The sequence below is a fragment of the Chaetodon auriga genome, chromosome 24, assembly GCF_051107435.1.
Source record: "Chaetodon auriga isolate fChaAug3 chromosome 24, fChaAug3.hap1, whole genome shotgun sequence".
NCBI lineage: Eukaryota > Metazoa > Chordata > Actinopteri > Chaetodontiformes > Chaetodontidae > Chaetodon > Chaetodon auriga.
The window spans coordinates 1,420,502-1,443,897 of NC_135097.1; the positions used below are offsets into that span (position 1 = coordinate 1,420,502).

General features: G+C 42.6%; 2 protein-coding genes across 3 annotated transcripts; both read right to left on the reverse strand.

Moving 5' to 3' along the window:
- Positions 1-9,927: 9,927 nt before the first annotated feature.
- On the reverse strand, positions 9,928-17,160 carry LOC143317123 (L-amino-acid oxidase-like). 2 transcript variants are annotated; one of them, XM_076725097.1, is made up of 8 exons: positions 17,001-17,160; positions 14,948-14,996; positions 13,975-14,198; positions 12,948-13,060; positions 12,431-12,632; positions 11,732-11,800; positions 11,408-11,544; positions 9,928-11,147 (listed from the first exon to the last, which is right to left on the reverse strand). In XM_076725097.1, exons 2-8 carry the CDS (start codon positions 14,967-14,969, stop codon positions 10,346-10,348), a joined length of 1,569 nt encoding a protein of 522 aa, XP_076581212.1. In that variant the 5' UTR covers positions 14,970-14,996; positions 17,001-17,160; the 3' UTR covers positions 9,928-10,345. The 2 variants fall into 2 exon arrangements, with proteins under 2 accessions (XP_076581212.1, XP_076581211.1); XM_076725096.1 differs by lacking the exon at positions 17,001-17,160 and adding an exon at positions 15,908-15,973.
- Positions 17,161-18,781: 1,621 nt separating this feature from the next.
- LOC143317412 (low affinity immunoglobulin gamma Fc region receptor III-A-like) lies at positions 18,782-22,624 on the reverse strand. The gene is made up of 6 exons (XM_076725563.1): positions 22,594-22,624; positions 22,386-22,430; positions 21,935-22,201; positions 21,608-21,853; positions 21,236-21,324; positions 18,782-18,793 (listed from the first exon to the last, which is right to left on the reverse strand). The coding sequence occupies exons 1-6, from the start codon at positions 22,622-22,624 to the stop codon at positions 18,782-18,784; spliced, it is 690 nt and encodes a 229-aa protein (XP_076581678.1).
- Between the last annotated feature and the right edge of the window lie 772 nt (positions 22,625-23,396).

Here is a 23,396-nt window from a genome sequence, read left to right on the forward strand (position 1 = left end):
TTCCAAAGGACAGGGCTTTTCCAGGGTGCAGCATGCAAATAACCCAAAGTTCTGTTTACTTTCAACATGCGGATACACAAGAACACACCTACAATCAACAACGTGATTGACAGGGCGCCTGTGTTTGACAGTCTGTGGGCAGAAGCCAGAAAGTGACGCAGCCTTTGGATATTAAAGAGGCTTTGTCCAGGTCCTGGACACAAACATCATGCATTATTCACGCGGTAAAGATGAGTCATTCTGTCATTTGCATGGCTTCTAGCTACGACACTCGTTACTTATGTTTTGCATTTTTCCCACCTCTGCCCATGGACGTGAAACTCAGGTTAACCTGTTATTTTAAGCTTATCTCCCAGAAAGGTCGCACTGCAGATCAACCCGACAACCTAACCCTGGTGTGATGTTCTAAGTGCAGATATACCGCATATATATTAATCCAATCATTGAAACTGTACTACACTAATATACTCTATGCTGGTCTAATATACTCAAATCTACTTTGCTCAACTGCAGTTCAATCCATGTCTTTACCCATTGCTATAAGAGCAACATGATAGTTTTCCTGCCCTGTGCAGATACAGCAGAGGTAACACTAAAGTGCTGGGCAGCTGAAACCAGCCTGTACACACCACCAGCACACAAGAGACACTCAGGCTCATCTGTGGTGAGTTGATCAGAGCAATGAAAATAATGAACCCTACAAACCACAACCACAGCACAGCTGTTATGGCTGCGATGGCATGGAAAGCCCTGTGCTTAGCTTGGTCGACCCGCTCCTTTGCCCTGCTTCCTTCCCCTGGTCCTGGGCCAGTCAGAACATACAGAACAGAAAGGCTGCAAAAAGACACGACTATTAAGGCGACGACCAAAAGGCAGAGCATTGGGATGCTGGGGTAGTTAGGGAACTGCAGAAACATTACAGCCGTTATTCCGAAGCACAGCAGCCAAACACACCCAGTGCTGACGTTTCTGATCCGGACCCCGCGGGCCTTTCTTAGCCCCAGGTAGGTGATGGGGTGAACAACAGCCAGGTATCGATCCACACAGGTCAGGACGTGAAATAAGATCTCTCCACAGAAAAAGATACAAATAGCAGAGAATCCTATTAATGCCATCACCTCTAGGTGAGCAATAACACCCCAAAAGTAGCCAACACTCGCCAAGACCCACATCAGATTCATGGTGGCCATGTGGTAAGTGAAGATGTCTGAGTGACTTGAGGTTTTAAAGGAGTGCTGCTGCCGGCATCGTTGGGAACCCAGGTAGAGGACAAGGATGGCGAGAGGCACGGTGAGGACGGCTCTGATGACAGAGATGGCAACACTGATTTTAAAGCCAAGGATGGAGCAATCATCGGCAGAAGAGGAGTTAACTGACATGTCTAATGTATGTAGCTGCTGGCCTGAGGAGAAAAGAAATCAGAGGGACAAATAAAGAGACAGGAGTTGCAGACAAGGGGAAAGGGAAAGGAGACACAGTTAAGTTACATTTCATGCTGGTTCTGGAAGTATTTCCCCACACTGAACATTCCCAATTGAAGGCAACATCGAAGAGTCTAATCCATCGTGTGCTGGTGTTGTCTCAAAACACATCAATCTGTGACTTCTCATAAAAAAAAAATTACTACATCTTCAAGGGTGCATCACAAGGTACTGAAGGTTTTCAAGAATGAAATACAGAGTTGAATATGTTCTAAAACGATGAGCGCCTGGTGGCATCAGATTGCACAGGTATTCAATACTGTGTCTACCTTCTATACACTCACCAATCGGATCGGCGTCACTGAAGTTTTAGCAGCATCAACCATCTAAACAAAACACTAGGATTCTGTGTGGTGGCTTTCAAAAGCACAATACATTCAATACAGGACAATAAAGCTTTTTCATACCTGTGAAAGTGACGAACTTCGGCTGAAGTGAGCCAATGAAACCAGCAGAAAAACAAAAACGGACCAATGTAAAAATTCATGGAGAAGGATGAATTTTAGAAATATGACCTGATAGTCCAGTTTTTTAACGCCCACCTCGTCAGAAGTGTTTGCTTCTGGTTGTCCAAACTCACTGACTGCTGGTGCCAAATCCACAGCGATGTTAGTGTGTGTGTGTGTGTGTGTGTGTGTGTGTGTGTGTGTGTGTGTGTGTGTGTGTGTGTGTGTGTGTGTGAGTGTGCTGATGATGCTCATGTGTCACAGCAGCAGGACTGTGGTCTTTTCCTGACGTAACACTGTAAAGTACAGCACACACACTTTCCAGGCTGCATCAGTACCATTAAAGAATAACTGAGCTTATTTTCACTGGTTTTTACTGACATATTTCCCTATCAGTAGTTACGCTTCATTGCTTATCCATTACTTCTGACAGGATTCAAATGGCCTAGGAACACAGACAGGTCTTTATTCAAATGAGTAGTCTCATGCAGACTGTGTGTACTTGGGTAGCACGTCTCCTGCATTTGCATCATTATGACCCTCAATGCAAACAGTTGTATTTATTAGTAGGCTAGTGCCATGGTTAATGAGTGATGACTGTTAACCATGTTGGTTTGTACAACAGGACCATGACCAAAAGTAATGAGGATGCTGCGTCTGTGGGAACCCTGAATGTCTCGATCTCTCAAGACGATGTTGAGACATTTCACAGCATGAATATGAGTATTTGATCATAACTCAACAATGAACCAAATTCCTGATGAATGTATTTTACGTTTGTCCTGCCTGAGCCACATTATCTTGCATTTCCTCCTTTTACCTTATCCACTGACTCACTCTTTAGAAATGGCAAAGAAGCAGGGGGGATGTAGGGTAACCCTGGAGACATCCGCACTCTAATATTCATAAGAAGATGGCCGATAATGCTTATCCTGCCTTGTTTATTCTACAAAGCTTATACTGTTTTAGGAATATTTCAAGGAAACTGGAATCTGTGTCGGATGTGTTTCTTCTCCAAGGAGGGTTGAATCAAGGGTGAAGGTCAGTGAAACCACTTGGGTTGTTCGTGCTCCAACAGTCCTTCGATTTGTCACATGACGCAGTAAACAGGTGCTAAATCTCCTGGGAAGGGATGAAAGGACAGAACTGAAGGTGGACAATAAGTGGTGTCACAGACGTCCTCTATTGAGAGATGGTTTAGCCTCCTTTACTCGTCTTTCAAGCCATCTGTCCTCCCTGTCCACACTATGTGTTGTCCTTGGATGAGTGTCCCTTGTCTTTCAGGTGGAGGTAAACTGCTGAGTCTTGACCTGAGCACTTCCTGTGCTGAGCCATACATTTTTTTAATGGTTGTTTAGTTTCCTGGATACACGAGCAACCGAACCAAGGATGAACCCCTGGGACCCCCCACCAGTCAGAACTGAAGAGGCACCAAGTCCAGCTGCCCTTGAATCAACCGTCCTTGGATAACCAGGACCTGGAGGAGTGAGGGCCGGCACACAGGTTTTCTTTATTTGTTTTTAATTTATGTACAGTCTATAATCGGCCTGTCGTGAAACCTGACGGTCTTACCACCCAGACATCAGGATGACAGCTGAGGTTTGGAGCATGTCTCGATCCAACTGATGTCATCAACTGAAGTTTTTTCAGATTTTGCCGTTTCCATCAAGCTTTTCTAATGCGATACTTCACAATGCGGATTAAAAATTCACTGATGGAAACATGGCTGTTGTGTGTTCCCTGCTGCTCAGCTGTGTTCACTGTCTCGTCCATGCAGAGACTTTGAGGCTGAAGGAACATTAAAGACACATCTGACCACTGATATGTATGTTAAGATAAAAAATATGAACAGTCACTTCAGTTTGATTTATCTTACTGAACCACATAAACTAAATATTCACTGAATCGGCTCTTAGAGTTGATTTAACTTCCCTGAACATTTAATTAATTTACTTTAATTCATCGGATGACATTGAGCTTTCTCAGTGACACCAGCATGTACACACAGCCACACTGAGAAGACGCAGGTGTTCTGATTTGAATAGCAGTTTGTTTATGGGTCATTTGAATCCTGTCAAACACCGAAACCGAACGATTCACGGACTTCAGACACTTCAGACTAATGCCTGTGCAGCTCACCGCTTCTGGGAACAATTCAAATGATCTTTCTACCTGAGGACTGTACAGATGCTCATCATGTGACCTCTTTGAGTACCACTAACCCCAGTTATGCAGGACCACACCTGTTACACCACCTACTGTGACTAATTCAGTAGAAAACAATCCATTTAATTTACAGACTCAGAATCAATTCATTTCTTCATCATTACACTTTGCTTTTCCCGCCCGGCGCTACTACGTCTAGATATGAGGATACATTTAATGCTGTAGTTCATTTATTTACCATCAAACAGTAAAAACATCTGATGATTGAAACGCTAGCAGGATGCATTAATAGAGCATTTACACAGAACCACCTACCACTGCCAAATTGCTCCATGTGGCCACTGGTAGTATTGCAATAACAAAAACAAAAAAATCCCCTGCAACCCACATGCATTTTTCCAATAGACCACCGTGTATGTTTTAATGGATTAGCAGTGTTAGTGGTAAACCTGCTGCCTTCATTATCAGTGACCCTGAGCTCTGACCTGCCTGTGGGAGATTCACGTGACAGTAACAGTTTCCATGCTGCCAGAACAAAGTAAAATGACTGGTGACTGCTGCCTCCACCCATGCAACAGTACATAGACGTATACACACACACACACACACACACACACACACACACACACACACAAATGGATGCACAAATAGTATATGTGGACCACAAACCCCCATGCAGCAGTTGGTGGACACAGGAGAAGGACGATAGAGGAACCAACACACTTGGTGAGGTGGAAATTTTTAAATCATCTTATTGTGAATTTAATGTTTTATCTGTTTTTGAGTCTTACAACTGACAGCAGGTGTTATGTCAAGTGGGAGAAAAAGGGACACTGATGAAAAAGGCTTAAGACATTTGGACAAAAAGCTGCAAAGGTCCAAGGTTAAGAAAATGTTAAAGATGTTTTTTCATCGATTATAAAAATAGAAAAGTTTCTCATCAGTGTTGTTATTATTATTCTTTTGACAGTCTTCATATTTTAATTGCACTTTCACGATACATCAATCAGCTAATTTGGTGTAATACAGTAAACAAACTTGCACCAAGTGTCGTTCGTGGTTTTAAAAGTTTGGGCGACAGTAGTATCTAAATGGACCAAAGTGACATTTGCAGCACGTTTACATGCTGTTTAATGTGCTGCAGCTGAGCAGCTAATTAGCCATGTAGCCTACAAACTGACGTTAGCAGTGCACTTTTCCCTGGTCAACATGTGTTTGGTGATTCATTCAACAAGCTGAAACAGCTTTCTTTCTTTCCTCTTCAGTGAATCTAATTTTCTCTCCACCTCTGTTTCTCTCCTCCACAGGCCTCCAGTGTGTAAAAATGTCAACGAACTACTCTAATGACTCCCTTCCCTCTCAGTTTCCCGATCATTTTTTCTGCTCTGAATCCATCGTAGTTTTTTACTTATCTGGTACCCTCTCCTTTACCAACACCATCGTCCTCTTCCCTCTCTCCATCTCTGTTCTCCATCTTGGATTCCAGCGATGGAAACAACAGCGTTCCGCTTCCTCGGAAGCAGCCGTGAGTTTCTCTGACTTCTTCACCTACAACATGGCTGTCATGGAGCTGATTGGAATATCAGGGTACACCATCTGCATTTACAGCGACCAAGTCCATGGCCTTGAAGTAGCATTGTTGGGGTATTTGATTGCAGCTTTCCCTTGGTCTGGACAGATGTACTTCCCCATCCTGACCTGTGTGGACCGCTACCTGGCTGTTGTTCACCCCATCACCTACCTGCGACTGAGACAAGTGCAAGGCATCCACATCAGAAATATCAGTGCTGGACTCGTTTGGCTGCAGTGCTTTGGAGGGGTGGGTTTTACTTACTATCTGTTCAGAAACGACAGTGAGTACAGCCTTGCTCCAAGTTCTGCCATAATGGCCTTCCTTTTCTTTTTTGTGGCCTTCTCCAGCTTCTCGATTCTCTGTGTTCTGACTCGCCCACGGCCAGGAGAGACAGGTGGGAGCAGAGGGCGGGTCGACCAATCAAAGAAGAAGGCAATCCAGACCATCATAATCATAATGGTAGTGCTGTTGTTTAGGTTTGGAGGGAATCTGTGTTGCAGTGTTCTGAGCTTCTCACCACCAGTGAGCGACCCTGTTAAGTGCATCGCGAAGGCAGCCATGGGGTGGTTCAATGTGCCCAGCAGTCTGGTGTTACCTCTGCTGCTCCTGCACAGAGCTGGAAGAGTACCAGTCTGTAAACACTGAGTGAGGGCGACGACTGGATCAGCAAATATGAGGGGGAGGGGGCAAATACTGTTAGTTTGTAAATACAGAAGGATTAGGATTTCATGTAATAGGACTGGATCCAAAAACGTACTCGTCGTAATCTAAAATATGTACATACACATGTCTTCTGTATCAGCTTTGACTTTGGTATTTTTTTCCATTCTTCAACCAAATGCTGGACAGATTGGTAGATGTCACCTGAGCTGATAAATGATGAACCAAAGTCTCTTTGTTATCCTGTAGCTAAATGTCCATCTGGCTGCTCCACAGGGATCAATTCAAGGCCCAGTTCTTTTTATGAGATAATGCCATTCACTTTTTACGACATTGTGTGTGTTCGTATCGTGTAAATGAGTTGTGTAAAAATTATTTGTGCAATCTGTTTCAACGTTAGTGTGTACATTATCTCAATGTTACTGATTTGAATTAGTGCTTTTAGATCAAATCAGACTTGTGTCAGACTTGTGATGAAATATTTCTCCTGTTTCCAAAAGCACAGAAGATTTGCTGTTAGGGTGTGTTCTGAGCCTGAGATGAAGTGAGCTGTCCGTAGAGGTACTCTATAGAGTTTTTGACCACTAGTAGTTCTATTGCACAATGATTTTGCGAGTGGGTCTCCGTTTTCTGAAGATGCATGCAGCCGATGCACTACTCATTCTTTCCCCACTTTAATGCTATGCTGCTGTTGGTGGCAGTAACACATAAACAGGCACAGCAATGCAACGGCAAAGGCTGTGAAGAAGACGACTGTTGGCCAGCAAGCATGGACGTGAACGATGCACAATGTTTAGGAAGGAGGAAGGAAATGAATTGAACCTCCACAGGGTACCTGTAACTGACTGAGCTGCTTGTAACGTGCCTGCTGTGGCTTTTCATTTTACAATTCTCACTCAATAAAATGCATTGCACTGTGCAAATGAAACTTGTTCTCTTACATCTTTCATAACAATGCAACTGGTTCACAAGAGAGAAAACGTTAAAAAGTCATTGATGCTACAAGAAAAATACGTTCATTCATTGTGTGAGTTACTGTTTAATCACCAATCCTGCATTAAGACACATTTAACACAGAATCCCCCCATCTGACCAATAATTCCATCTCAGATTCTGAGAAGCAGGACGTCAGACCACGACCAGTGACGCTCATCAGCAGCTGACTCAGCACTCTGACCCCCCCATGGAAGAGCAGTGTGAAAAGAACATTTGCTTGCCGCGATCCACAGCGTAGACTGACACAAATCATTTGTCTGCAACAACATGCAAAAAAGCCCACAGTCCTGCTGCTGCCTGTCACTTTGACATTAACACACTCATACTGAATTTGTTGGGATCAGAACAGCAGTCAGGTCAGTGAGTTTGGACGTACAGGAGCAAACACTGCTGACCAGGTGAGTGTCCTTTACACTGCTTTCCTTTTTGTCCATGTTCATCTTTGGTTTGAATGAATTTCATGCATATCTTGTGTGTGGCGACCTTCAAAATAATTACATTTCATGATTACTGAATTTTGATTTATTGAATTTTAATTAATCTTAATTCCATGACCTTTGATCTCAAGATGGGGCTCACATCAGGAAAATGTTTTTATGTGATTTTCCATAACAATATTCTGGTTTTATGGAAGCCTGTGTCTGCGAGGAAAGTGGGTTAGGGTAAGTTATTAATGATGAAAGTAAAAATACACTTGATTAGTTGAAATTTTACTTTTTAAGTCAAATTATTATATAGTAAGTTTGAATTTCACTTGTTTTATAATTTTGCCAACATTCAATGGCAACATTCAGAGCTTGGATTTCCTCATTTTGACCTACCATGGCTATTTCTATTTTTGACATCTTAATCCTTTTTATTATTCATTTGGCTTCCATAAAGTTTCTTGCATGAAGCCTAGATGAGCACTTTTCAGAGAGCAGCATATTTCCACCACATCACCATAACCAAAAGGGACAAATCCATCTGCAGCTACAGACAAACACTATAAATGTAAAGCACATCTGAAAACCTGATGTGTTGCAGTTTTTGAATGGTAAACAGTCTCATTGTTTAAGTTCATCTGTTTTTGTTTTCCTCTTCTCTTTTTTCTCCATAAAACAAACACCACAGGAACATGTCAGTCAACTCCTCTTCCTCATCCTTCAATTATATTTTCCACTGCACTGATTCCAGAGTTGGAGTCTTAATCTCCAGTGCCTACATTATCACCAGGACCTTCTTCCTCCTCCCTATCTCCATCCTCGTCCTCTACCTGGCTCACCAACGACGGCGGCAGCAGCGCTCCATTGCAACAGCGAACCACTCCGACATCTTCACCTGCAACCTGGCTGCCATGGACATAATCTCTGCTTTGGGAAACACGGTCTTCATTTGTGCTAGACACACTGGTCTCTCAGGGATGGTGTCTGTGGGGTTTTGTATGTCTTCTGTTGTTGTTCTTGGCCAGTTGGCCTTTAACATCCTGACCTGTGTGGAGCGATACCTGGCTGTTGTTCACCCCGTCACCTACTTGAGGCTGAAACAGTCAGGTGGGGTCAAGATCCGAAATATCACCACTGTATGTGTTTGGCTGCTGTGCTTGGGATGGAGTTGTACAGTAACTCTGAACCACGATCTTTACGTTATCCCACTTTTCTACACAATGACCTTCTCCTTAATTGTTGTCTCTTTCTGTAGCCTTCGTGCTGTCTGTGTTCTGATTCGTCCGGGGCCAGGGGGAGTGGGCGGGGACAGGGAGCAGGTTGATCTATCAAAGCAGAGGGCTTTCCACACCATCATGGCCATAATGGGAGTACTGGTATTGTGGTTTATAGGGTCCCTTGTTTGTCTTGCTCTGGAAAGCTCAGGGCTGCTGGATTACAATGATGGATGTGTGGTACTGATATCTGCATCCTGGTTTAATCTGCCCAGCAGTTTGGTTTTACCTCTGCTGTTTCTCCACAGAGCCGGAAAACTGCTCTGCTGCCATCAAAGCAATGAGTAAAGACTGGACAACACAGTTTTTCTTAAAAATTGTGATGCAAGTAGCACAATATGTTTGCAAATATATTTTCTCAAATTATTGACTTGTGTAATATGTTGTAATGTAGTAACTTGTTGTATCCAGTGTGCATGATTTCATAATTCAGTTACAATTAGTTGAATGACTCGTTCACAAATTCAAAATTTCATAACGCGGGATGTCGAAGATAAAACTGGACTGTAGAACCCGATCTTTTGTATGTCCATGTGTATCTGTAATGTCTTAAAACCACATTAAACCTAAGTGGTTAATTTCCATCAGTTGTCTGTTGCATCATGACTTTCAACTTTCAACTTCTGTGTGTCCAAAGTAACTAATACGAGAGCACAGATGAACTTATTCAAGAGCACAAGTTGCAAATTTGGGTGAACAAATGTGACCGTTCCTTGTAAAACGTGATGAGCTGTTTAGTTATGTTTTCAAACAAAGCTACAGATCAGTTCACAGTGTCACTTTCCAGCTCTTTCTTTCTGTATTTCCACTTTGTCAGTGTTGTTGTATTATAGACTGCCTATCGCTTTATATATAATTACTTATCACCAAAATAAAAAAAAATGTAGATTGGAGCCATTCGTCGTGAACATCATGTTTATTGGATGTTTTGCCACAGTTTGTATCCTGACTTAACGAGTTCGACACTTGAAAGTACGAGTCCATAAACAGATCATGTGTGACAGAAAAGGGTAAACACTTCACAGTTTTCCTGAGTGAGGGGGCAGTCGTGCTGGACACGCAACAGCAGAAGGAAGCATTTTGCACACTGATCCCTGTCCTGTTGACACTGGAGGAGCACTCTGAGCACCAAGAGTCGAAAACTGTTCAGGGGACGTCAGTAGTGGTTCTTATTATTCAGCACATATTTGATCAAACAGGCAGAAATGTCATAAACATCACATTAGTGGTTCACGTCCTACTGATTGTTCTCAGTGACAGCGTGGTGGCCTCGTTCTTAAGGCAAGCAATGGGATCACCAAGCGAAGGAATTAGATTTAAGACTCTAGAGCTCGTCGTGGTGTTGAGTTCTAGCCGACTCTTCGTGCGCCACATTGTTGATGTTCGTAGCAGCCCTGATTGCAGATTTCATGGATGTCTCGATCCAAGCGTGAGGGAAAGCTGTGTGTTCCCCTGCAAAGTGCACCCTGCCTTCACTTCTGAAGAGCTCCTTAGAGTACTCTAAATGTTGGTAGGGCGTGAAGAGAGCGAAGGCGCCCAAGCTGTAAGGATCTATGCTCCACCTCTTTACTACCACCCCTGTACAGCTGGACCAGACGATCTCACCGTGGATCTTTGCCAAATCTCTCAGAGCCAGCTCCTTCAGGTCTTCATCGCTCGCACCCTGGAAGAGGAGGGAGTCGTCAGACCAGGTGTAGGAAGCCAGTAGAACACCAATGGTCTTATTTGTTGGGAAACTGTGGCTGGGGTAGTAGATGTAACGACAGGGCCTGTCAGTGATGCTCTTTCCTCCCCAGATGCCGTCCTTCTCCCAGAACTTCTCACTGAAAGTGAGGATGATTTTAGTGGAACTTTCATAGTGGACCCCCCTCAGTGCCTCCATCTTTCTGATGGAGAGAGGTGGATCAAAGTCGATGAAGAGGGCGGCTTTGGCTGTGGTTGTTACCAAGACAACATCGGCAGGAAGGTCCGTCAAGGGGGACTGGTGGCCTGTCTGATACGATACAATTACACCCTTATCAGATTGGCTGATGCGTTTGACCGCAGAGTTGAGCAGGATGGGGACATCGAGGACAGTGAGAAAAGCTTTGAGCAGGAGATCTGACCCACCAGTCACTTCATCGTACCTTCAAAACAAAAAGACACATTTTCAGTCTCATTGAATTGACCTTAAATTGTTTTGTATCGTATGTTGTCAACACAGCTGATCTGACCTATGATCATCATGTTCGTTCAGCCTGACGCAGCTACAGCATGTCATCAATCACCAAATTATAGCTTCTTGCTTTGCTATTCCTCACTATTCCCTGGCTTTGAACTATAGTGTAACATTTTCCTAATATATTTCTGGACAAATATAAATGTGTCAAATCAAATCAAATCTCACGTGGTGTTGTCGTTGACGTCGCTCTGGATGTAGATCATCTCAGTCAGGGCCAGGTGCATGAGGCTCTGCTCGTTGAGTAAATCGCCGATCATCCTCAGAGCTTCTGCACTCAAACCACCTTCTTTTTTCAGATACTCCTGTGAAACAACACGCAGATGTTTTCTACTTTTGGTGTTTTTGCAATTTTGTATTGAAAGTGTAGTTATTCCATAGCCTAGTCCAAGTGAAGGAACGTAATTCACCCAGTTTTCCACATCACACTGTCTTGTGTTTCAGACTTAGTGCTCATTTTGTAGAATTCCATGAGATCACATTATGATTTACCTTCACAGAATAGTGGTCATATTTCTGTAGTGCAGCTTTGCAGCCGTGTGCCTCCACTTCGTCTTTCACCTACAGAAAAGATCATTTACATCCATGTTATTGACAGTGGTGCCAATCATCCACCACCTACACCCAACACCAGAGCTTAGCTAAAAGAGGTGTTTCAGTTAGAGTCTGATGCTTCAGTTAGACGCCTCGGGACAATGCAGGAAATTAAATAGCTCTTCAATCACTGATTTGGTGATTTGCAGCTCAAAAGATTTCCAAACATCTGGGTTAAAACCAGGCTAAATCTGGTTTAATATAGATGTTTCTTAACACATCTAGATCACATGTAACTGTTGTTTGAAGAGCATTTCAAGGTGTATTTAGGATAAATGTTTCAAATGTCATTGAAATAAGTGTTCATACTGTAGGTGCTGAAATCTTAACATCTTAAAAACTACTCTGTCAAATTTAGCTATGAGACAAGTTGACTTCATCGTTTGATCGCCAAACCATCAAAGGGTTAGGGTTAGTATACCATATATCGTGTTCAGCCCCTTAAGTGAGCCCCCAAAATTCTATAAGGAATGAAAAGTTGCAGCAATGTGAGAAGACAAACTAATGTCCAGCACAACAAATAAATGTCTGTTGAGAACAGAATCCTTCAGCTCAAACTGTTATCAGAATAGACCACTTCCCCTTTACATAGAGTACCTTTTGCAAAGCTTGCTGTAACAGCTCGTCCGGCAACTTCCCCCTCTCGCTCTTCGGCAGGTTATACTTCAGGATGTCAGGGTTTGCTTTCACTGAGTACGTCCTCTTCCGCAGCCCATGAACCAGGTAAAAGGTGTTGATGTTCTCCATGATGAACTTATTAAGCTTGACCCCCAGTTCCTCAGCGAACCAGCGGACAATGCTGCGAGTTGATAAGCTTGTGAGTCTAACTTGTGTCCTTGCCCATGTAAATCATAGATTAGCAAGTAGATTGGAAGACTGTCTGTACTGGGCTTATCTACACGTAACTTAATAATATGTAGCCATTGCTAATAGGAGCTAATCGCTATACTGATGATTCTCGTCTTTCTCTAAGTAGTTAAGCATTGCTGCTCATGGTAACTACCCAGTCAGGAACATTTTTGACAAATTCAAGGTTCAAACACTGCTGTAATGTAACAAAGCAGACATTCCTTTGAGAGCAAAACGTGCAAATTCAAGGCACATTTTCACTCACCGGTGAAAACTTGGGATCCTCATGGCTCCCAGTTCAGCATACCAGCCCTCCTTTTCATTCCTGTAGGTCTCCACCCGTCCCCCAACACGACCACTGGCCTCCAGTATGGTTACCTAGTCAAAACAATGAGGTACTTAGCCATCTGACTCTGATTCCTTTCAAAGTGACATTTTTGATGGTGGATATAAGGGGACAAAGGGGATTATGGTGCATTTGTGTGTCATGGTGGGAAATTTGGAACTCATCAAAAGATTTTTTGCAAGCACAAAAACATTCTGTGGAGAAGTGTAATTTAAATTAAGTAACATTTCTTGACACTAAATATACTTCTTTACTACTATCTATGTACATTAACACGTTTCCTCGTTCAGTAGAGCTTAGACATCACAACACATTGGAGGTTTATTAAAAGAACCAGACTGATCTGACACGGGAGGAATCTTCTCAGCTGTCACAGTTGTGCATGCAGGCGTTCAGAGAAACAAGGTGCTGTGCCCAAATGTAGAACAGCAAGCATGTAGGTTGATGAAACAAAAGTGAGCTTTGATAAAATAAAGCTGATTCCAGTCCAGAAGCAGACTGAGGGAAACCCAAGAACTGAACCAAGAACAAACTGGGACGACTCGAAGAACACATGCAACAACAGCGACCACCAGAAGTCTGAAAGAGGGAAAACACATGGACTCAACACACAAGAGCATAATTAACAAATCAAACACAGGTGACGCACAAAACAGGCGGGAAAACACACAAAGACAGGAAGTAAAACACAACATGATGGGAGAAGGTTGAACTTACAAAATAAAACAGGAAATGACTTAAACCCCAAAACATGACGTCAACGACTTAAAACCGGTTCATTCACATTATTTCAGGGTTTATTAAACAGTTTCACGACTTTCATGAGAAACTGACTTGGCATAAAGCGTCTGCATCGTGAGCCTGTGGTGATTTGTGGTGGCTGCATTTCTGTCAGCCTCTTTCAATAACAACTCAGTTAAAGTAGACTTAACTGATGAGCACTCACCTTGTGTCCTGCGTCTTGCAGTAACTTGGCGGCCGTCAGTCCAGCTGCGCCGGCTCCGACGATAACAACGTGATGAGACGTGTTTATGTGAGGGAGGCCGGTCTGCACAGTCCGCAGCAGCTTGTCGTAGTCTTTGTCCTCCAGACAGTCCTCCAGATGTTCCTTCAGGCTGACAGCTGCAGTGTTGCTGTAGTACAACGTGAGCAGCAGCACGCCGACAGCGACTGCCAACACACCGAGAGGAAAAACACAGCAGCACTCAAACAATGTCTAAAATCACAACTTCTAACGAAATATTAAATGAAAGACCACCAGCGTTGTCATTCAGACAAACACTGTATGCTGTTTTATAAGGTTGTACCCGCAGGCTGAACTTTATTTATTGCTCTGTAAAACTTGTGTTTTAGGGATGAAACGCAATTTCTGTCTTTCCTGTCATTAAGACCAAATGATCAGTTTTTCACTCTCATGTCATATCAAAACCTAAAACTAAAACTTCCAGTGTCTTCAATAATGTCTTAACTTTCAATAAAAATGATTCTTTCTTCAATAGAAATCAGTGCTACGACTGAAACTAAACCCATCACATTCACACTGATACGTTTTCGCTTGACGTTTCAGTTCTGAAACTTCGCTCCAGTCAAAAGCGAAAGGGTTTACTTTTTCCACTCGATAAGTGAGACATTTTCATAGAAAGCCCATGAAAGTCCTGCCTCTCCTCATTTCATCACACGGTGATCAAAGCAGCCATGAAAGCCTTGTGCTGAAAAGCAGAACTATTGTCCAATGACTCAAAACCGCAGACAGGGAAAAAGTGACAACAGCAAAATGTCCAGCACACATTTGAAAGCACAGACTGATTCCCAGAGAGTTCAAACCAAATCAGCTCTGAGCTCCCAGCAGTCTGGAAAAAGATTATTTTTCAAGTTTTTTTGGGATCATAAACGATTGCTTTGTCAGTGCTGGTACTCACATAATGTCCACTGTGGGTCCATCTCAGACCAGAAACTCGTCCTCTTTGTCTTTGGTGAGAAGGAGGAAGAGAAACAGAAACATAAAGCAGAAAAAATGTTAAAATCCTGGAAACTCCTGACAGGAGTTTCAGCTGTGACAGTTCGGTTTAGTTTCTGATCTTCATGATGGCACAGATGAAACTCTTTGCAATAAGAAGTCATTTAGAAACGCACCAAAAACCTTTTCATGTTTCTTATATTTCTTCTTGCACCGCTGAATCTTTTCTTTCTCAATAAGTTCAGACGTTGCTTGCAATGACGTGATCTCCACTCAGCATCTGGTTTCAACCAGTCTTGTTTTGGCTACGTTTTGAAAATTAACTCATCATATAAGAAGAAGATGGGAAAAATCAACAGATGATTTCTTACGCTGATATATTCAGAGTGAGATTTTAATAATAGTTATGACAGATTTCGACCTTTTGAGAAGCTTAAACAACATCTGATGTGACTAACACGGCCCCTCCTCATGACACCAGTTCGGCTGTGTTCTTTTCTATTTTCAGTCTTTTGGACGAGTGCTCTGTTTTGCTTTTGTCTGTCCATTCATTTATCTCCCCAGTTGTCCTCTCTGCACACCTGCCGTCCCCTCCTGACTGACAGCCGCTCTCCACCAGATGGTTGTGCAGTACCGTTTATCTACGTGACACGCTTCCAGCCCTGCTACCTGCCAAGTTGCTGCTTGTTCGTTTTGCTAGTTTTACCGGTTTTACCTGTTTCGTGGCCCAAAGCCTGACACCTGTTCTCTGTGTCTCAGGATAACCAGCCAGTCAGCCCAAACAACCAGTTTGCCCAGCTTTCCAGTCAGCTCCCATACCTGGAATACTCTCTGCCAACCAGCCTCCAGCCAACCTCCTCCACCTCCACCTCCACCTCCCAACCATCCCTGCCTCTTTAACATGAAAGACTTGTGTTTTTACCTGAGCTGCTGGTCCGTTGCTCTGCGCTCGTTTACGCCAGTTACAGCTTCTGAATCTGAATCCTAGCTTTCTTTTCTTTTATACTTTTGCCTCCATGCTTGATTTTTTTTTTCTCGCCTGACTGGTCTGACCTCACAGGGCTTGACTTCCCGTGTGTTTTGCTTTCAGTTTCGTAAGTTACCAGCTCTTGCAATCACAAGATCCAGAAAAACCGCTCTGGCCTGTTCTGGTGGTCAGAAATAAAAAACAAAACTCTGCTATTACTCAACATCATCAGCAAGGAGGTGTTTTGTCTTGTTGGAACTTTACCAAAAATGCAACTGCAATGAGGAAATGCCACAAGTATTTCTGAAATAAGCCACTCACCTTAGTTTTAATTTACTAACCTTTGTCATTCCCACAGTCACTGTTTTCAGTGTGTCACATGGTCTCTTAAACTGGGTTAGCTTTAAGGAAGCAGGAAATACTTTCAGAGCATTTTGGTGTTCTTACACCACTAATTTATCTGCACATTGGAGGTTTCTTCATCAACTCCTGTGAGGCCCAGTCTGGGTTTGAACAGGTATGAGGGGGAGAGAATTTTTTCAAATTTTAACCTCCTATCAAGGTCAAGGTCGCCCAGGATCGTACATTAAGATCAGGTGTTTCATTACATTAATCCAAAACTCAAATATGAATCCAGTATTGTGCTAAATGAGTCCTGCTTCCTGCTCACTGATTGGCAGCTTCGCCTACAATGGCCTCATACACCCACAGATGCTTAAGTCAGAAGGTTTAAATGGTATGAGAAAACTTATGTAACCTCACAGTGTAAGACATCATACTGCATCATCCAACAACCAGCGGTGGTTTTACTTCTGCGCTTGCCTGGTAGGACTGGTAACCAGTAAGCTACCACGTACGACAGGCTGACTGCCCAGTAAACACCAACTTGAACCCTTTCCTGCAAATATTTGACTTTGTCTCAATAAAATACTTTGTTTCAAATTCACGCTCTTACAAAAACACGTTTAAAATGTTCTATTTTCATTTGTTGAACCTTTTATGCTCATAAATATTAAACTCAATCTAAAGTGAAAGGACAAACTCTTACCCTGTGAAGAGCTTAAAAGTCAGACTCTACTGTTAGATGAAGGCGAGTTGTGGCCTCTCGTGCTCTTTCATGTCATGCTGGGATTTGTTTTCTCCTCTGACTGGTTCAACTGCAAGTGGCAGTTTATCTATCGTTCTTTCCTTCTTCCTTTTTAAGTCGTGGTTTGGCCTGAACACCTTAGAATCAGGTGATCTAGAACAACCTGTCTAGGTCTCACAAAAAACTGTAACTCATCGTCAACATTAATGAGGCTGTGTGTGACCTCATGTCACGGGAAGCCTGCAAAAAGAAACCCAAAGGAGGAAATGAAGCAGATTGTGATTCATCTTGGATTTTCTTGGCTGACCACATGTCTGTCATCCACTCTGTGTCGTATTTCCAGTGTTTCACATGACGGCGTAGCATCTCCAGTGAGTTTTACTCTCCAGAACGAGAAATGCTTCCACTCTGAGCACCATTTCGGTGTTTTAAAGAATAGTCTTTGGAATTCTGAGGGTTTTTTAATCATCTAGCACAATTCAAGTGCCTGTCTAACATTGAAATATGAAAATAAACCAAATTTGGGATCTTTTAACAAGCTTTTAAATTGTATTTTACAGTATGACCATCAACTCTCCAATCAGGTGGCAGCATTTTTTCAGTGACGAGACAGGAAGCCGACCCTGTTCAATAAACTGTGTGACGGACGTTTAGTGAGAACAAACAGAAACTCAGGAAGCATCTTCCCAGCTTGCTAGCATGTTAGCCACTAATAGTTTGCAAGCTACAGAGTTGTGAAGTTTATTTTTCCCTTCGACTCACAGTTGGAGGACGTCTATGAGTTGATGAGCACGAGTCCTTCCTGGTTAAATCACCAGTGATTTTAATACAAAGACCTGATTGCCATGACAAATCACGGACAAAACAAAGAAATGATGCTGAAGTCATTAAAGCTGGTGATCATAAGATAAACCTACATGAGTTTCTATGTTTGTTTATACAGGAGTTTGTTGACAGAATAAGGAGACCAATGCAGGAAGTTGCAGCCCGGCAAAGCCTCACGTCTTACCCAACTTAAATTTAACTTCAACTGTTACAAGGACCCACAGAAAAGAATGATACTTTGCATCACAGAACAAACACAGAAATCCACTTTGATATGTAGAACATGACCTTTATATAATCTAACAGCAGTTACATGTATTTCTTGTCTTAACATCAGTAAACCTCACGAACATGTTGACATGTTTATTATGCTGTTGTCCACAAACTCAGTGCGTCTGCTTCAGAGGAAAGCGATGCTGCGCCATTAAAGTTAGCGCCTGACCACAGCGGGCGTATTAAAAGCTGCAGCAGTTCTGTTCCTGTGAACGGGGCTCTCAGATACACGAGCAGACGAGGCAGATGGAACAAGTGGGTTTAACTGTGTGAAAAGTAATAGACTCAGATGCTTTAATTACCCGAAGAGCTCAGACGACGGCTGCGTGACGAGTGACCACACCGGTCCATTTATAACTGCTCTAAACTTTCCACGTACGATCTTGTCAGTCCAGCTCATTGAGATACGAGTTAGAAATGTGTCCTTCCACATAATTTGTACAGAAGTGAGTTTACAATTGTTACACAGTAAACAGGTATCAGACTGAAGGAGTGCAAGCCTTTTCCTTGATGTAACTTATAACAATACTCAATGTTACTGGCTTTTCTCCTTGTTTTCACTCATATCACGGTGTTGCTGATTGAGAGCCCTCACCGAGTGAAGCCGTGAACACGTCTTTTAAAACTCCTCCTCTTGTCGGCAGTCACTCAGCAACCTGTACGACACACAGGATGAACAGAACAAATGAAACTCATGTAAAATGTAAAGGATATAAGTAAGAATTACAAATGGCCTGAAAATAGTTTTTTATCAAGATTGGCTCTTTTTAACAAAACCCGCTTCAAGACTCTCTGTGTTAAAACAGCTGCAGGACATTAATATATCATGAGTGATTCACACAGCCTTGAAATATGAGCTCAGTATCAGGCAGCTTGTGAGATACTTCAGTTAGATTTGTCTGCATGGACGAATGTTGACATGTTGACAAATCATCTTGAGTCGTCCAGTGGTGTAAGTGCCTGGAAGTTGTGAATACAGCATCTTTCCAATCTCTGCCACCCATGCCGTGATGTGAATGCAGTATAAAAGCCAGTATCGTCCTCAGTCTTACCTACTGGATTGAAGAATAGAGGGCACCCACTGTTAAATGTGGTTTGGCACCTGTTGAGGAAGCACATGTTACTGCGATGTGGACAGTCCTGGTTCTACATCTGATGGGATGATGTCATTGTGCCAAAATATGAACTTGCTACAACACTTATTTAATTTTTATAACAAAAACGGTGGTGGTTAAACCTGACGTCAGTTATAGGACTTTTACATGTCTCACCCAGTTGTTGAGGTTCAGCCTCATCAATGGTGGAGTAAATGGGTGTAGACATCAGTTCCTCTGACAGAGAGAGAAAGTGTTAGCTAAATACATCAACATAAGACATCTGTTTGTTCCCTTGAATGGTATTGCTCAGTTGGGAGATGGGCCAATTCACTTTCTTGTCAAGAGTTCCAGCTCTTACCAGCTTGGTTTTACCCAAATGGGGTTTGTATAACACGCCATGTTATTATGTCACGTGTGTAACGTAGGTAGGCAGCTCGCAGTTAATACATTTACCAACAGCTCTAAAGCTGGCGAAATAATGCATACTAGTAACAAATAACACTTTTTTTATAGAAACACAAACAAATTTTAAAAAATCTTCCTGGAGTTTAAACTCTTTGCCTGGCAACCTTATGTCACTAGGACGGTTTGGCAAGAAAGTGCTCGATGTTACTCAGCAGTTTTTAAGTTATATTGCATCAGATTATCTTTGTGCTAATCTTGGCCCAAATTGAATGCTCTCATACCATTCAGAGGCACGACCTGACCTCAATTACCTCATATTTCTGCTATGTTTCATGTGTTTGTGAGATCAATTGCGAGTGTGTCATGGCTTTGATTCGTAGGTCTATGAAGTAAAATATTTTCACACCTAAAACTAACCTTGAGATTAGTCTGCAAGGAAAACCAGTGTTCTTCTAAACCTGTAGAGAACAGTTGTAGATGTATTATAGCTCTCAAATTAGAGCTCTGGTGTGCTGCATAAAACCTTGTCATGACCTCCACCCAGCCTTATTTTCTCTGTGGTTTTCTTCTGTGGCTTGAATGTAGCTTCACCAACGCCTGCACATTTTTCTTCTTCTGTTGTTAGCATTAATGTCTGCGACTGTGCGTTTCTAAACCAAATGATTAATTCCAAAAAGGCCCAGGTGCTTTGGCCTGTACTTGATGTGACGACGTAAAGTGCTGAAAGTAAAATGTAAACAATGCCACATGAAGTACCTCTCCTCTTCTTGGGTTTTCTTACGACGGCATACGTCGCACTGTCTGCAGCACAGGACTCTACAGGCACTAAAAAAAGAAAAAAAACCCACAATAATTCAATGAGACTGCAGAAGAAGAAAATCTGAAATCAGCGAGAACTCATTATTTTATTGCCTTATTTGTTGCTTGAAGTTAAAATGTCAAATCAAATCAATGTTCTTTTTCATGCAGCTCATTGCATGTAAGGCATACCGAATATTACATGTTGGTGCAAGAAGGATAATAAGAAAGGTCTTCCTGTTTCCACCACAAATATGGAACTTAACCAACGGTTCTTAGACCAGACAGGAAGATTTCGCTCGTAGTTTGTAGCCTGGGTTTTTGAAAGTACTTAGAAACATCCTAAAGGAAGGCAGGGCAATACTCTTGTGTTAAATTCCTACATCAGTACACTAATACATGTTTGTGTTCTCACCTGTTTGAATCTCAGCTGAGCCTGATCCAGGACAGGTAGAGCCATGTTGCAGTCCACAAGAGGAAATAAGAGCACAAGTAGGAAACCAGGAACACATGCCAACAATGATTTCTGTTGGTTTTTGCATGAAAGAGCAGATCTCATTATCTCTGCTGTGAGATCGCATTGTTGTTGGACAACTTCTTCAATCCTTAATTTCACAAAATAAGCAATTTTCTAAGTAAAAGTACTTAAGATGTCGAGATGGCATTAAGGGGAACTTTTCCTCTGCAGGCGCAGTGCAGAATAACAACAGCCATGAGCGCCTCTGACACCAAAGTAAGCTTGTGAGACGTATCTGTACCTCTGTGCCAAGGACATTTGCCAATGTAAAGCAGTCCCACCATCGACAGCAGGACCACCAGTAAAACAGCGACAATGATCCAGGGGGCAGGACTGCAAGAAGCAGAAGGTCCAGGCTTGTTGGGAGCTTCTGCAATGACAACGGAAAGTACTATGACTTAGAATATGCGGAAACTTCGTGAGAATATATACAAAAGCAAATGAACAGCATTCACACGGAGACATGGTTGTTTTAGACATTGAGCGGATAAAAGAACTCACCACTACAGCAGCTATTTCTATGAGGAAGATACAAATTTGTAAAAAGATGAGGACAATTAATGAGGTTACACCTCCTACAGGACAAGCAGACGTCCTTTTCCTGCCGAGCATCAAACTGTAACTTTAATGTGTTGAACTCTTCATGGTCTCACCTCTGACAGTCAGCAGGCTCTGTGCTGATTCTTCACCATCAGAAATTCTGCACTTGTAGAGTCCTTCATCAGACCTGGAAACACTGGGGATGATCATCCATCCTGTGGAGCTGCTCCTGATGAGGCGGCCATCTTTATAGAAATCAGCTATGAGGACGGGGCGAGTCGTCTTGTTTCTACAGCGCAGAGTCACAACATCTCCCTCCATCACAGGAAGGACTGGACTCTCCAGGATCACAGGACCAGCTGAACAACATTCATCTGATATTATTTCATGTCAAACTCAGGATGAATTCAGACGTTTCTGTTGTGTCAATGCAAACATACCAGTGACAGTGATGTTGATGCTGTTGCTTCTGTTCCTCCCTCCATCCTCACACCAGTACACTCCACTGTCCTCTTTATAAAGACTGTTTTGGGTGCAGAACAAACCTGTTGATGTCAATGTACTTGCAGTTTTACATGACGGCACTTCCCCTTTGAAATTCACAACTTTTAATCCAGTTGAGTCACTGAACCCCTCACAATGGAAAATTACAGACTCGTATTCAAAGAACTGCTGTTTGTTTGGGACGACTTGAAGAGACACTGAATCTGAAAGAAAGCAAGAGAAGATTTGTTCTCAAATCACAAATAAAATACTGGAAAACAATTCAAAACCACAGAACCAAATCAACCCAAATTAATATATCAATGCTCTACCACCAACACGTCCCAGCAGGAAAAGCATCCTTCAGAACAATTCATCAATAGAAATGAACAACTAACTGCTTCTTACCCACTTTGTGATGGAGCGCACGCAGCAGGAACAACACCTTCATCACTGGAGAGAAAAAGAACAGAGCTGAACATCACAGAGACTCCTTTAGAACATCTAGATGCTTTGTCGGTTCTTGAAGCTGCAAGAGCGACTGCTGAAGGTCAGCCTGTTCAATCTCATCACTGATGCAGGAAAATACAACACAAGCAAAAGAGTCAGTACTCACACAGTCTGATGCAGAGAGCTGTGACCTCCATGCTGTCTCGCTGCTGACTGTCTGAACATCAGACTGAAGTGGACTGAAGGTGAGGAGGGGTCTGTTCCTGTGTGGCTTCTTTCTGCTGTTGGTGCAACACGTATTTTGTGCTTTAGACTGAAAACCTTTTCTCAGAGATGGAGCAGCTGTCGTGGTAGAAATAGCCTCAGTGGTTAAGCTAAAAATCAGAGGGTGGAGCCGGAGAACACGGCAGACTTTCACATGTGAAGAACTCTGGTGAAAATAAAGATAAAAATATAAACTGAAATGACCAGAGCGAGTTTTTCTTGATGTCAGTGACATTTAAACAACACTGAGAGTCCACAGCCATGTTAGCATCCTTTGAAGCTGTGCTGAGGCACAGCAGGGCATCGAGCTAAATGCTAAGATCTCCATGCTAACATGTTCACAATGCTAACACATGGTATTTAGAACTAAAGCAAATGTGAGGCTGATGGGAATGTCATTAATTTTGCATGATATCGTCAGTTGTTGTTATAAGTTTAGTATTAAAAATAAAACGTTCAGCCATGCTAGCAGTTTTGAGGGTGTGCTGAGGCACAGCAGGGCTTTGAGCTAAATGCTAATGTCTGCCTGCTAACATGCTCACAATGACAATGCTAACATACTGATCAGCAGGTATAATGTTTAACATGTACACCATCTTAGTTTAACATGTTAGCATGCTAACACATCATAATTACAACTAAAGAAAAGGTGAGGATGAGGATGAAGATGAGGAGAAATCACAGACTGAAACGTAATGATCAGTT